Below are 15,874 nucleotides of genomic sequence, written 5' to 3' on the forward strand. Positions count from 1 at the left end.
AAAGACAAATATTTTTTAATTATGTGGAATCATGACATCATTCACAATAATGCCAAAAGTCCTCATTCTTTTGCTTTTAAGGAAAGGTTGATATAAATGACATGAAAAAAGTTCCAGGAAACATGGGGAGAGAACTCAAAGATAATAAATATGAGGCGTTGGTGAATAATCTGCCAATCGATGGTGAGTATTTCTATAACAGTTCTATTTCCTGTCTAAGTGAAAATGAAAGATTGTCCAAAAAATTTTTTTAGAAGGTATTACTTTTCTATCTTAAGAAGATATATCAGCTGTGTCATCTCATTTTTAGTTTGGGCATCAGTTGGCTCTAGTCAGAAATCCTATGACCATGGATGAGAAATGCTGGCTATTATTCTTAAATCCATTGTGAGTCCTAAAGTTTAAAATAAGAATTGAGAGAAAAATGGTGGCATTGTAAAGTATTAGGGGGAAATAAATGAGAAATCACAAAGAATAAATGAATGGGGAGTGTTCTGCCTGCTAGAGACCCAGCAATAACTGTCTTAAGTGCCCATAAATGAAGAGTGGCCTTATTTTTTCCATTTCACGTATTTTTTAAAACTATTGAAAGTACATTTGTACTTTAGGGAGATGTTAAATCTGACTCTGTGTAATGATGGCTTCTCTGTTGTCTTAATGAAACTTCATATCATTTTGGCGAGATTTTGATTTGTATCTTTCTTAAAGCTGATAGATCTGTCAGAATAGGCTAATGTGGCATGAAGGCCTTTTTAAAGTCTATTTCTTTTTAACTGAAGTATAGTTGACATACAATATTAGTTTCAGGTGTACAACGTAGCAACTCAACAATTACACACTTTCTGAAATACTGTGATAAGTGTAGTTATCATCTGTCATCACACAAAGTAATTACAGTATAATTGACTATATTCCCTATGCTATGTTCTTCATCCCTGTGACTTATTTTCTTGTACCTCTTCATCTTCTTCACCTGTTTCACCTATCCTCCATCCATCTCTACTTTGCAATCACTGTTCTGAGTCTGTTGTTATTCGTTTGTTTTGTTTTTAGATTTCCACATGTAGGCAAAATCATATGGTATGTGTATTTCTCTATCTCACTTAATTTTTATTTTTTCACTTTGTTCACTTAGCATAATATCCTCCAGGACCATCCATGTTATCATGAATGACAAGATTTCATTCTTTTTTGTGGCTGAGTGGTATCCCATCATGTATATATACCCCATCTTATTTATCCATTCATCTACCAGTGGACACTTAGCCTGCTTCCATATCTTGGCTATTTTACATAATGTTTAAGTAACATAGTAGCACGTATATCTTTTCAAATTAGTGTTTTCATTTTTTTCTCATAAATACCCAGAAGTAGAATTACTAGATCATATAGTACTTGTATTTTAATTTTTTGATGGACCTCCCTAGTATTTTCTAGAGTGGCTGCATCAATATACATTCCTACCAATAGTACACAAACATTCCCTTTTTTCCTCATCTTCACCAACACTTACTATTTCTTATCTTTTTAAAATTTCTTTTCTTTTTGATACTAGCCATTCTGATAGTTGTGAAGTGATATCTCATTTTGGTTTTGATTTGCATCACTTTGACAATGAGTGATGCTGAGCATCTTTTCACATGTCTATTGGCCATCTGTGTGTCTTTTTTGGAAAAGTATTCAGGTCCTCTGCCCATTTCTAAATTAGATTTTTTTTTTTTGGTATTCGGTTGTATGAGTTATTTATATATTTTGGATTTTAACCCCTTGCTTATTTAACCCCTTACTCATACACCATTTAAAGATGTCTTCTCCCATTTTTTAGGCTGTCTTCATGTTTTGTTGATGGTTTCCTTTGCTGTGCAATGAAGGTTTTTCAAGATAAAAAAAAAAGACATAAGAATAAATTTTGATACTTGCCACCTTTCAAATATTTTGATAGCACATTTATGCTTCTTTTAATTCATCGATACTTTTGTGGACAATCTACATTATATTTTGGGGGATGGACTTCCATTATTTATAGAATGTTTACAATTTGTGGCAAAAAAAAAAGACAGTATATCTGGTCTGAAGAGTGATTGATAAACAAAACATAAGGGGACCTGTGTGGCTCAGGCAGTTAAGCATCTGCCTTTGGCTCAGATCATGATCTCAGGGTCCTGAGATTGAGCCCCACATTGGGCTCCCTGCTCAGCGGGGAGCTTGCTTCTCCGTCTGCCTCTGCCTCTCCCCACTGTTGTTCTCTCTCTCTCTCAAATAAATAAATAAATAAAATCTTTTTAAAAATAAAAAATAAGTGATAGTTAAGGAAATTTACTCAGAAAAAGAAAAATTTCTCTAGGTATCATCAACCAAAAAAAAAAATCACACTTATTAGATGAAAGTATGAAGTTTATTATTCCTCTACTTGTATTTCACTGAGCAGTTCATTGGTTCCTTTAAAGCTTTCTACTCTGTGGACTGATCTAGGGAAGAGATTTTATTCTAACTCTATTATTGAACATCTTTTAAATATCAAGAATTAATAGACATTAATAGTTTGGGTTACATTTAAGAGTCACTAAATTTTGGTCTTCTTCCTCTCCGTTTCCTAAGGAGGTGGGAATGATTAATTTCAACAAATTGTACACTTTTCTGAAAAAGAGGTTGAATCTCAGAGAAAAGGAATTTAAAAGTTTGAGACTAAACATGCAAATTAACACTGAGCATTTAATATAGGAAGTCTTGGATTTAATATAGCATTTAATATAGGAAGTCTTGGATTTATGAAGTGATGGAAAGAATCTCTAAAGCTACTAATTTGGGACTAAGAAGACATTTTGAAAACTCACAGAAGAACATGTCTCTAAATAGAAATAAGTGCTATCCTAAAACCTTATGTTAAATTTATTATATCAGCAACTTGTTTCACTGTGAATCATAAACGATGTTAAGATTTCTAAAGGCTACAAAAGGCCAGAGAAGATTCAGGGGAAAGAAAAAAACTGGGGACAGGGAGAATGGAAATAGAATGAAGAAATCTTAAATTGAGAAATCAAATATAGGTCTGTACAGCAAACATTGAAGTAAAGGATCAGCAATTTCTCAGCAGAAATGACCTGGGAGTTCAGAAAAAGAAGAATGACTGTTTTTTCTTGTTTGGAATGATGCGATCTGTGGTCCAAGACCTCTAAGTGCTAAACTATACCTTAGGCATGTTTTGCTATCTCAAGTTGTCCTAAGATAAGGTAATAGAAAAATAGATTCTAGTTCTATACGTCCTATTAAATTTTTCTGCATAATTAGAAAAGATAAATGAGTCTTGATAGTCCTATTTAAAATGTTAAATGATAATACAAAGATATAAATTATATTTTCTCTTTTTTATCGTTAACACAGGTTAATTAAATTAATAATACACAGGCAAGTGTATTTTTAATATTTTGGGAACATTCCATTTCTCTCATTTTCTATCCCTATTATTTTCCTAAGGAGGGAAGGTTAATGTGAGTAATTTGGACAGCATTCTGGGGGACATGAGGATTAAGCTCCCACAAAAGGAATGGGAAAAACTGACAGAAAACCTGCTACTTAATGGTGAGTATTTGAGGAATGACTGTGCCTTTGAAGGGAGTCTATGCTTGTGAACACACATATGAGAATTTCTAAAACTAGTGACATTGGCACTCAGGAGATAGTTTGTAGATCTTCAGGAAGGATTATTTCCTAATCCTAACTCTCTCTAGAAAAACTTCTTTTCCCCCAACCATCCCTATATTCTGAAAATTCATTTCTTTATAATTATATATCTTTAAATCAGTTTTCTCACTCAGATATTGAATTGTGTATTTGAATTTCTTATGTTCTATGACCGCCCCTCAGACATCATCAATTTTGTCAGAAATTGAGTTCATAGTTTTCATTGTGGCATTTGACCAAAGCAGCCACATGAGGCCTTTAGAAATATGTTGGGGGCATATTTGATTGTCACAAATAATTATTATCAAGTGATTGTAAGAGTGGACACTGTTAGCATTAAATTCCTTGAGTGCCAGGGATACTAAGTGCTATGCAATTTGTAGGACTTTTCAACATTATGAAGAATTGTTCCTGAAGAAGATGCCAATGGCATGGCATGTCCAGTAGTTGAGAAACTATGGATCCTGTTTTCATACTCTTTCACAATTTTTGTACCATCATTATTACCCTAGTAATATATGCTAAAAGCCTGAGAGGAAACCATTACTCACTTTGCTCTAACTTAACTTGTTGTGTTACAAATTAGTACCACTCTTCCCTTCTATAAAATGCAAGCTTATTTTGGCAGAGACTATGCCTGATCCTCCAGTGTGCATCTTTATCCCTCCCCCAACAAAGTGTCTTTTACATATTAGGTACGAAATAAATAGTTAGTGAATGGAATAAAAGAAAGGAGTTTCTACTCCAAATGAGAGGTAGACTGGCAATGCTGGGTAGTAATGGTACACTATGGACAGAGCCTCAGATATTTGCTGACTTTTGTACTTAATTAAACACTTTATAATAATCTTTTACCAATGGTTAGTACCATATGTTCTCATGGTTACCCCACACAAAATCAATTGTCTTCTGATATTATAGGAAGTACTGTTATCTTGTTTGCATTTAGGAACCCAGTTCTGAGGCAAGCTTGTAACCTACTGTAGTCTATTCAATTCTCAATGACATGGTAGGAAGACAGTTTCATATACAATACAGAGCTAGAGACTGAGACTTGTTTTCTTACCTTTTTCCAATTTCTTCTTTGTCCCCATTTTATCCCCATGACCTTCTAGTCTGAGTCATTAGGTGTCCCTTTTTGGGTTATAATTTACTTTACTGGGACTAATTACAATATCATTATAGTCAGTAGAGTTCTCAAAGGACTTTGTGAGTACCCAGATCACCTCAGAAAGAAACCCCATACCATGTAGCTCTCACCCTTTTATTCTTCCCCACTACTCCACAAGCCCTATGCAACTACTAATCTATTTTCTGTCTCTATAGAATTACCTATTCTGGACATTTCATATAAATGGGATAGTATGTGATCTTTGTGATTAGCTTCTTTCACTTAGTGTAGTATTTTCAGGTTTATCCATATTGTAGCACATATCAGCATTCCATTCTCTTTTATTTTCAATTTATTGTGGTAAAAGATACATAACATAAAATTTGTTATCTTAACCATTGTTAAGTGTACAGATCACTGGTATTAAGTACATTCACATTTTTGTGCTACCATGCAACAACTACCACCATCCATCTCCAGAATTTTTTCACTTTCTAAAATTATAACTTTATATGCATTAAACAAAAACTCCCCATTCTCGCCTACCTCTAGCCCCTTGCAAACATTCTACTTTCTGTCTGGATGGTTTTGACTACTCTGAGTACCTTATCTAAGTAGAACCATGTAGTATCTATTTTTTGTGACTAGTTTATTTCACTTAGTTAATCTCCTCAAGTTTCATCCATGCTGTAATATATGTCAGTGTTTCCTTTTTTAGGGCTGAATAATATTCTACTGTATGTATATATATTCATTCATCCATCAGTGAATACTTGAGTTGCTTCCACATTTTAGTTATTATAAATAATGCTGCTATGAACATGGGTGTACAACTTCATTCCTTTTTGTTGCCAAGTAATATATTCTGTTGTATGTAGATATATTTTGTTTATTCACAGCCAGTTGATGGGCATTTGGTTTTTTGCACCTTTTGGCTATAATAAACATTTCCAAATGTACACAAAAGTACAGAGAGTAATATAATGAACTCACATATGCCTATCACCTAGATTCAACAATTAGGAAGCTTTATTACATTTGCTTCTTTTTAAAAAAATTTTTCTAACTGAAATAGTTCAAAGCAAATCCCATTTCATTTTGTCCCTACATATTTCAGTATGCATCTCTTAAAAATATAGGCCATTTTTTACATAACTGTAATATTGTTATATAGTTTAATTTTAAATTTCTCTTCTTATCTCTAAAATATTTTTATAGTGAGTTTCAAATATATTCAAATAAAAAACCAAATATCCTTACATATAGCATCTGTTATGACACATGAATCTCATGTAATCTATAGCTGTTCCTCTACCCTCTCTTATTCTCTAGGCATTGATTTTTTGAAGAAACTGTTGCCAAATGTCTTGTAGAATTTCCCACATACTAAATGTGTCTGTTTTCTCATCTATCTTATTCGTCTATCATCTGTATTCCTTACAAACTAGGAGTCAGCTCAAATGGCTTAATTATTTTCAATCTCAACATTTTATTTATATGTTTATTTTTAGTTTCCACATTTTTTTTTAGTTTCCACATTTTTTGACAATACTTTTTAAGTAATATCACGTACTTCACATTGCACTCCATCAGGAAATACAGATCTAGTTTACCTTTTTTGAAAATAACCCTACAGTTGCCCCAAATTATTTACTTAAAAGTCTGTCAGCAGTCCCCTCAATTTGAGACACCATCCTAATGATATACTTGATTTCTATGTGCACTTGTCTATTTTGGGAATTTACATTTTGTTATACTGGTCTCCTTATTCATGTTCTGAATTGCTTTGAATATAACAGCTTTATAATCTTTTAATATTGATAGGTCTAACCCCTCACTCTCCAGCCTTCATACACACACACACACACACACCCTCCTACCCTTGTTCTGGCTATTCTTTATGGAAACATTTTTTGTGTGTGATTTTTAATAGTAAGTTATTTGTTATTTGTTTTTTTTTTCCCCCATCTTCCATTAGCTGTGTAACATATTGAGAAGATTGACTTCTTAGGGTTTAGAAACCACTTATATTATCAGATAACTTATCACATGTACACATTTACTATCATGCCAGGTTAAAAATACCAATATAATAAAGAAATATGAAGACATACAGCACACTATTATTTCTTGTTTTCTTTGGTACAGAAATATTGACTATCCTTTCAAATTTAAATTTAACTGTTGGTGTAGAGAAATGCAACTGATTTCTGTGCATTGATTTTATATCCTGACACTTTACTGAATTCCTGTATAAGTTCTAGCAGTTGGTGGGAATGCAAGCTGGTGCAGCCACTCTGGAAAACAGCATGGAGGTTCCTCAAAATGTTGAAAATAGAACTTCCCTATGACCCAGCAATTGCACTATTGGGTATTTACCCTAAAGATACAAACGTAGTGATCCAAAGGGGCACGTGCACCCGAATGTTTATAGCAGCAATGTCCACAATAGCCAAACTATGGAAAGAACCTAGATGTCCATCAACAGATGAATGGATCAAGAAGATGTGGTATATATACACAATGGAATACTATGCAGCCATCAAAAGAAATGAAATCTTGCCATTTGCGACAACGTGGATGGAACTAGAGCGTATCATGCTTAGCAAAATAAGTCAAGCAGAGAAAGACAACTATCATATGATCTCCCTGATATGAGGAAGTGGTGATGCAACATGGGGGCTTAAGTGGGTAGGAGAAGAATAAATGAAACAAGATGGGATTGGGAGGGAGACAAACCATAAGTGACTCTTAATCTCACAAAACAAACTGAGGGTTGCTGGGGGGAGGGGGTTTGGGAGAAGGGGGTGGGATTATGGACATTGGGGAGGGTATGTGCTTTGGTGAGTGCTGTGAAGTGTGTAAACCTGGCGATTCACAGACCTGTACCCCTGGGGATAAAAACATATGTTTATAGAAAATAAAAAATTAAATAAAAAAAAAAGAAAAAAAAATTTAAATTTAACATAAAAATCTTTCACATTTAATATAGATCCACATTATTCTGAGCCAAGATTAGAACATGTGGGTATGTGCCCTCTTGGGTCTAGCTCGGGCCTTCATGGGTGCAGATGATGCCGTATGTGCCTCAGTAGTTGTGCACCAGTAAGAGTGCCCCACAGACATCCTGAGATGTCCACAAAGCAGCTTAGGAAAGCAAGACAGCAACAGCACCTCTGCTTGGCACTAAGCCAATGGTTGCCCCCAAGGACTTGCCTGCAGCCCTAGACTCACTAGTAGGTGGAAGATGAGTTCCATGTGGTTCAGGATCCACTTCATGTTCCCATGCAGGTGCTTGTTTCCTTCCTCCCTCCTCCCTCCTTCCTCCTCTTTGCCCCTTCTTTCCATTTTTAAATTGTTTTTTTTTTTTCTTTTTCAGCCATACTGGGTAATTTTGTATTGTTTCCTGTTTCCTTCAGATACTTTCTAGCTTGTTTTCCATTGCTTTAAACATACTAAGCATAATAGTTTTATAATTTGTGCCTGATAATTTCCAAATCTGAAGTTTTTGTGAGCCTGTTGCTAATGGTTATTATTTCGTTTGTTCTCTCCCAGGTAAATTTTTCATTCTGTGTTTGATTGTGACACAATCAAACTGTTTCCCTGGACAGTTATTAAAATAACCCTTTGAGGCTAAGGATGAAAGCCCATTGCTGGGTAATACTTGCCTCTGCTGGGCATTTGGAAAGAATCACCCACACTCCATGAGGCCATCATTACAATTCAAATCCAAGTGGAGCAAATACCATCTGAGCAAAAGCAACAGCAGTGTTCAGCTCACCTCCCTAGGTTCTTGCTTTTCATTAGATTTTGCAGTATTAATTTCTTACTCTCTTATTAGCTTTTCAGTACTTTTGAGGAGATGCTTTTTACATTTTATCCAAGATTTCAGTTTCCAGCAGGAAAATTGGTCTGAGTAACATAGGCCTCCACATAAATGAGAACAGAACGTGATTACAGATTTTTGTCAGGAGTTGAAGCATCTAATCTGGGAGTTCAGGAAAAACAAACAAACAAACAAAAAACCAAAAACAAACCCTTAGTATCAACCATATTTTGAATTTACGCTTTGGTATAAATGATTCAAAAATTGCCCAATCACCTCGAAGATTTCTATTCTAATTCTAACATCCTTATTGATCCTTTTGATATATACGAATGGACTTTATTGAGTCTTGGTCTTTCTCATGAGGCTGATTATCATAATGCACTATAAATAATATCAATGGTCACATTTTGGAGTCAATAAGTTTCTCCCATATTCTTTTCTTTTTCACAGGAGAGATTGTTGATGTCAATAAAGTGGGTGCTCCTTTGCAAAATATGGGGATGAACCTTTCAGAAAAGGATATTAATGATCTGACATATGATCCCAATGTTCTCCGTGTTATTCCTTATGCTCCACAAGTAAGTGAAACCATATGATAATTGACTTTCTCTGCTTGACTTATTTCACTCAGCATAATCTCTTCCAGTCCCATCCATGTTGATACAAAAGTTGGGTTTCATCCTTTCTGATGGAAGCATAATACTCCATTGTATATATGGACCATGTCTTCTTTATCCATTCATCTGCTGAAGGGCATCTTGGCTCTTTCCACAGTTTGGCAATTGCAACCATTGCTGCTATGAACATTGGGGTACAGTTGGCCCTTCTTTTCATTACATCTGTATCTTTGGGGTAAATACCCAGTAGTGCAATTGCAGGGTCCTAGGGTAGCTCTATTTTAATTTCTTAAGGAATCTCCACACTGTTTTCCAAGTGGCTGCACCAACTTGCTTTCCCACCAACAGTGTAAGAGGGTTCCCCTTTCTCCACATCCTCTCCAACACTTGTTTCATGTCTTGTTAACTTTGGCCATTCTAGCTGGTGTAAGGTGGCATCTCAGTGTGGTTTGGGGAAAATCAGAGAATCAACTCCACTTACTATAGCACCAAGAACCACAGGTACTTGGAATATACCTAACCAAAGAGGTTAAGGATCTGTTCTCGAGGAACTACAGAACACTCATGAAAGAAATTGAAGAAGACACAAAATGATGGAAGAGCATTCCGTGCTCGTGGATCAGAAGAATAAACATGGTTAAAATCTCTATACTGCCAAGAGCCATCTATACATTCAATGTCATCCTGATCAAAATTCCACTGGCATTTTTCAAAGTGCTGGAACAAACAATCCTAAAATTTGTATGGAACCAGAAGAGATCCTGAATTGCTAAGGAAATGTTGAAAAAGAAAAACAAAACTGGGGGCATCACACTGCCTGATTTCAGGCTTTACTACAAAGACAGAGCATGGTACTGGCACCAAAACAGACACATAGACCAGTGGAACAGAGTAGAGAGCCCAGATATGGACCCTCAACTCTATGGGCAAATAATCTTTGACAAAGCAGGAAAAAAAATACAGTGGAAAAAGGACAGTCTCTTCAATAAATGGTGCTGGGAAAACTGGGCAGCTATATGTAGAAGAATGAAACTCGATCATTCTCTTACACCATACACAAAGATAAACTCAAAATGGATAAAAGACCTCAACGTGAGACAGGAATCCATCAGAACCCTAGAGGAGAACATAGGCAGTAATCTCTTCGATATCAGCCATAGCAACTTCTTTCAAGATATGTCTCCAAAGGCAAAGGAAACAAAAGTGAAAATAAACTTTTGGGACTTCATCAAAATAAAAAGCTTCTGCACAGCAAAGGAAACAGTCAAGAAAACAAAGAGGCAACCCACGAATGGGAGAAGATATTTGCAAATGACAGTACAGACAAAAGGTTGATATCCAGGATCTATAATGAACTCCTCAAACTCAACACACACAAAACAGACAAGTATATCAAAAAATGGGCAGAAGATATGAACAGAGACTTCTCCAATCAAGACATACAAATGGCTATTTGACACATGAAAAAATGTTCATCATCACTAGCCATCAGGGAGATTCAAATTAAAACCACGTTGAGATATCACCTTACACCAGTTAGAATGACCAAAATTAACAAGACAGGAAACAACATGTGTTGGAGGGGATGTGGAGAAAGGGGAACCCTCTTACACTGTTGGTGGGAATGCAAGTTGGTGCAGCCTCTTTGGAGAACAGTGTGGAGATTCCTCAAGAAATTAAAAATAGAACTTCCCTATGACCCTGCAATTGCACTCCTGGGTATTTACCCCAAAGATACAGATGTCGTGAAAAGAAGGGCCATCTGTACCCCAATGTTTATAGCAGCAATGGCCATGGTCGCCAAACTGTGGAAAGAACCAAGATGCCCTCCAACGGACAAATGGATAAGGAAGATGTGGTCCATATACACTATGGAGTATTATGCCTCCATCAGAAAGGATGAATACCCAACTTTTGTAGCAACATGGACGGGACTGGAAGAGATTATGCTGAGTGAAATAAGTCAAGCAGAGAGAGTCAATTATCATATGGTTTCATTTATTTGTGGAGTATAACAAATAGCATGGAGGACATGGGGAGTTAGAGAGGAGAAGGGAGTTGGGGGAAGTTGGAGGGGGAGGTGAACCATGAGACTATGGACTCTGAAAAACAATCTGAGGGGTTTGAATTGATGGGTGGGTGAGAGGTTGGGGTACCAGGTGGTGGGTATTATAGAGGGCACGGATTCTGCCCATTTCTTAATTGGATTATTTGTTCTTTGGGTGTTGAGTTTAATAAGTTCTTTATAGGTTTTGGATACTAGCTCTTATCTGATATGTCATTTGCAAATACCTTCTCTGATTCTGTCATTGTCTTTTGGTTTTATTGACTGTTTCCTTTGCTGTGCAAAAGCTTTTTATCAGGATGAAGCCCCAATAGTTCATTTTTACCCTTGCTTCCCTTGCCCTTGGCGATGTTTCTAGGAAGAAGTTGCTGTGGCTGACATCAAAAAGGTTGCTGCCTGTGTTCTCCTCAAGGATTTTGATGGATTCCTGTCTCACATTGAGGCCTTTCATGCATTTTGAGTCTGTTCTTGTGTGTGGTGTAAGGGACATGGCCCAGTTTCATTCTTCTGCATGTGGCTGTTGAATTTTCCCAACACCATTTGTTGAAGAGACTGTCTTTTTTCCATTGGACAGTCTTTCCTGCTTTGTTGAAGGTTAGTTGACCATTGAGTTGAGAGGGTCCATGTCTAGGCTCGCTGTTCTGTTCCATTGATCTATGTGTCTGTTTTTGTGCCAGTACCATACTGTCTTGATAATTACAGCTTTGTAAGAGAGCTTGAAGGCCAGAATTGTGATGCTACATGCTTTTCTTTTCTTTTTCAACATTCCTCTGGCTATTTGGAGTCTTTCTGGTTCCATACAGATTTTAGGATTATTTGTTCCATTTCTTTGAAAAAAGTTGATGGTGTTTTGATAGGGTTGCATTAAATGTGTAGATTGCCCTAGGTAGCATAAACATTTTCACAATATTTGTTCTTCAAATCCATGAACATGGGACATTTTTCCATTTCTTTGTGTCTTCCTCAGTTGAGTGTTCTTGAGTGTTCTATAGTTTTCTGAGTACAGATTCTTTGCCTCTTTGGTTAGGTTTATCCCTAAGTATCTTATGGTTTTGTGTGCAACTGTAAATGGGATTGACTTCCTAATTTCTCTTTCTTCCATCTTGTTGTTGGTGTATAAAAATGCAACAGATTTCTGTGCATTGATTTTGTATACTGCCACATTACTGAATTCTTGTGTGAATTCTAGCAGTTTTGGGGTGAGTCTTTTGGGTTCCCCACATAAAGTATCTTATCATCTGCAAAGAGTGAGTGTTTGACTTATTTTTTGCCAATTCAGATGCCCAGATTCAACTTCCTGTTGGATTCTAGCTACCAAATTCATTCTTCCTCAACAAAGCCTCAGATCTTTATATCTCAATTCATTATATTTAAAAATATCTACCAAAAACTGTCTCCTGATTATACATGCCCTGTCTTAGTTGGGGACACCATCATGATTCTTAGTAAAACAAGTTTAAAATTTGGTATCATTTTTCACTCCAGCTTTTTTCTTAGTGCCACATCTCATTGGATACCAAGTCCTACCAATTAGGACTACTAACTATTTCATAGTGATCGGACCCTTGCTTTCCTTTTAGCTTTATCTTGTATTATTTTCTGCATCCATATTGGTCTCCAACACTGAAGCATATGAACCATAGTATTGGTTATAGGCATGGTTCAGGGTTTTTATAGAAGATGCTTCTTAGCCTGTTGGAAAGCAGTGGCTATAAGTAGATGAATTTTAGCAGGAGGGTCTCCTGATTTTGTTGTCTGCTCTATGCCAACCCAACTCCTCTACTATAGTAAACTAATCCTTCTCACCCAGAGACTGAACTGTTCTAAAACTTAGATTATGTTAAATTTATTATTAAGCACATTTTAATTTTTTTAGTGCCTAATATGGTACCTGAAAATTTAGTAGGTAACTACATAAAATTTCTTTCAACCAATAAATGTACAAATCCTGTTTGTTATCTAATGCTTATACCATAGCATCTAATTTGATATCCAACTGTCCTTTTCTACGTACAACAAAACAACAAAAACACTTAGGCATATTTCACCAGGCCAATTCTTACCTATAAAACTAATCTCAAAATTTGTCTTTTCCAGAGCTTCCCTGACCCATGGAAGTCACTTTATTTACCCTCTCTCTTAGTTTAAAATTCATTTTATACACACACATATTATTATATACTTACCATATTGTGTAAAAAATAAATATCTTTATATCACTTTTGTTTGTTTATAAGCTGTGATATTCTCATAGGCAAGAACCATGCCTACATCAATTTATATTTTTGAGGCAATAAATATTGAAGAATGAATGGAATAAAGGAGTTACACAAAGTCTGTAAGAGGAATCTCAAATATATGCTAGACCTCTAATATTTCAATTGAGCAGTCTGTAACCAGAGGGCTCCAGATCATTAGTATAAATGCTATCAAAGCAGAAAGACTATTTCCTCATCATCACTCATATAGTTTTCCGTTTTCAAAAGAAGTTTTTTTTTTAAGATTTTTTTATTTTATTTATTTGACAGAGAGACATCACAAGTAGGCAGAAAGGCAGGCAGAGAGAGAGAGAGGAGGAAGCAGGCTCCCTGCTGAGCAGAGAGCCCGATGCGGGACTCGATCCCAGGACCCCGAGATCATGACCTGAGCCGAAGGCAGCAGCTTAACCCACTGAGCCACCCAGGCGCCCCTCAAAAGAAGTTTTGACAGAAAATACACTCATTGTGAAATGACCAGCAACATCTTAGTCAATTTCAGTAGTGTACAAGAGGATACTTGTTCATAATTAATACACAAATACAAACTTGGCCTTCTCTTAAAATTCTCCCTCAGAACCATCCTAATTTCAATTTATTCCCAATAAGCCATAATATTCTTCTTCAGTTGATTTCATTTTTATGACTCATTATCTTTTTAAAATATGATCAATAGTGTTACATAATGACTTCATAAAGGCTTAGGACATAGGAGAATAAGTCTGTATATTCGACTCATCACATAGAATTTTTTAATAACCCATCAGCTTTCAGTGAACTGCTGAGTCTTCTTTGTAACTAGCTATTATGTTACTGTAAGTCCTTCCAGTTTGGGAACTATCTGAAATATCTACCTTTCTTTTCGGATTAACGAGAAATACGTATTTATTTTTATGAACAAGTATGTATAGTGTTAATAGAAGAAACAGATCACTAATTTATATGATGAGAAATCCCAAGATAGTTGCGATAGAGAAAATAAAGAAAGATAAGTTAGGAAAACATAGGAACATAAGAAAGAGGGTCCCCACAGACTTGTCTGACAAATGTAGCTGAACCAAAGTTGAGAAGTTCCTACACAGCCAAATAACTTGTTGGGACCTTTCACCCTGCCAGTGAGGTAGAGAGCAGCCTTAAAATTCAAGAGGTACATTCAAAAGTCCATTTTGTCCAAGCAACAGGACTCTTCCTTAACTAATGTAGAGTTAAGTCTTTATATCTAGGGTTTGTATCCTTATAGTTGAATCCAAAAAAGCAGCGGAGCTAATGAAGTTTGATCTCTTATTTCCCAATATACCCTATTTTTTGTCTGTTTCATATACGACTCTTTGGCATTATTACTTTGTTTTGGCTTTCCTTGTAGCTAATGGGAAGGTTGAACTCGGCACACTGATGGATGCAGTGACCAATGTTACAGGTTAGTAAATAGTTACTGTGAATCTAAGATGCTAATTCTTACATTAAATTCTCTTTTAATGCTCTATTCTAACATCATGTCATAGTCTTTTTACTCTGCCATTTTACCATTCTACTGGGGAAGTATTTCTATTTAATTGGTTAGAATATGGATTGGCAAACTTCGACCTTTGGGGCAAATCTCCTTCTGGTCTTGTAAACAGTTTCTTCGGAACACATCCACCCCCATTAGTTTATGTATTATTAATGGCTGCTTTTACAGTACGATGAATCGTGATGGAGACCATATGCCCTACAAGGCCTAAAGTATTTTTGATTGTTTACTAGCTTGCTTTATAGAAAAGTTTGCAGACTCATAGCCTAGAGTTTTACTTCAGAGTGATGTTACATTCCAGTTTTCTCTAGACAGTTATGGCTTACCACTGAGGTAGGTTAGTTTTAACTAATTACTTTTTTTAAAATTTTATTTTATCTTTTCGGTGATCCAAGATTCATTGTTTATGCACCACACCCAGTGCTCCATGCAATACGTGCCCTCCTTAATACCCACCACCAGACTGACCCATCCCCCCAACCCCCTTCCCTTCCAAAACCCTCAGTTTGTTTCTCGGAGTCCACAGTCTCTCATGCTTCATCATCCCCTCCAATTTCCCTCAGTTTACTTTTCCTTTCCGTCTCCTAATGTCCTCCATGTTATTCCTTATGCTCCACAAGTAACTGAAACCATATGATAGTTGACTTTCTCTGCTTGACTTATCTCACTCAACATAATCTCCTTCAGACCATCCATGTTGATACAAAAGTTGGGTATTCATCCTTTTTGAGGCATAATATTTTATTGTATATATGAAACATATCTTCTTTATCCATTCGTCTGTTGAAGGGCATCTTGGCTCTTCC

At 35.9% G+C, this 15,874-nt stretch overlaps 1 protein-coding gene across 2 annotated transcripts in view; it reads left to right on the forward strand.

Annotated features, from left to right (window-relative positions):
* Nucleotides 1–15,874, forward strand: part of EFCAB13 (EF-hand calcium binding domain 13) — a 242,789-nt gene that overhangs the window by 179,169 nt on the left and 47,746 nt on the right. For both annotated transcript variants that reach the window (XM_032320157.1, XM_032320158.1), the window contains exons 45-47: nucleotides 82–183; nucleotides 3,475–3,579; nucleotides 14,922–14,975. In XM_032320157.1, the coding sequence (XP_032176048.1) occupies nucleotides 82–183; nucleotides 3,475–3,579; nucleotides 14,922–14,975 (261 nt within the window). The remainder of the gene's footprint in view (nucleotides 1–81; nucleotides 184–3,474; nucleotides 3,580–14,921; nucleotides 14,976–15,874) is intronic.

The sequence above is a fragment of the Mustela erminea genome, chromosome 18, assembly GCF_009829155.1.
Source record: "Mustela erminea isolate mMusErm1 chromosome 18, mMusErm1.Pri, whole genome shotgun sequence".
In the NCBI taxonomy this organism is placed as follows: domain Eukaryota; kingdom Metazoa; phylum Chordata; class Mammalia; order Carnivora; family Mustelidae; genus Mustela; species Mustela erminea.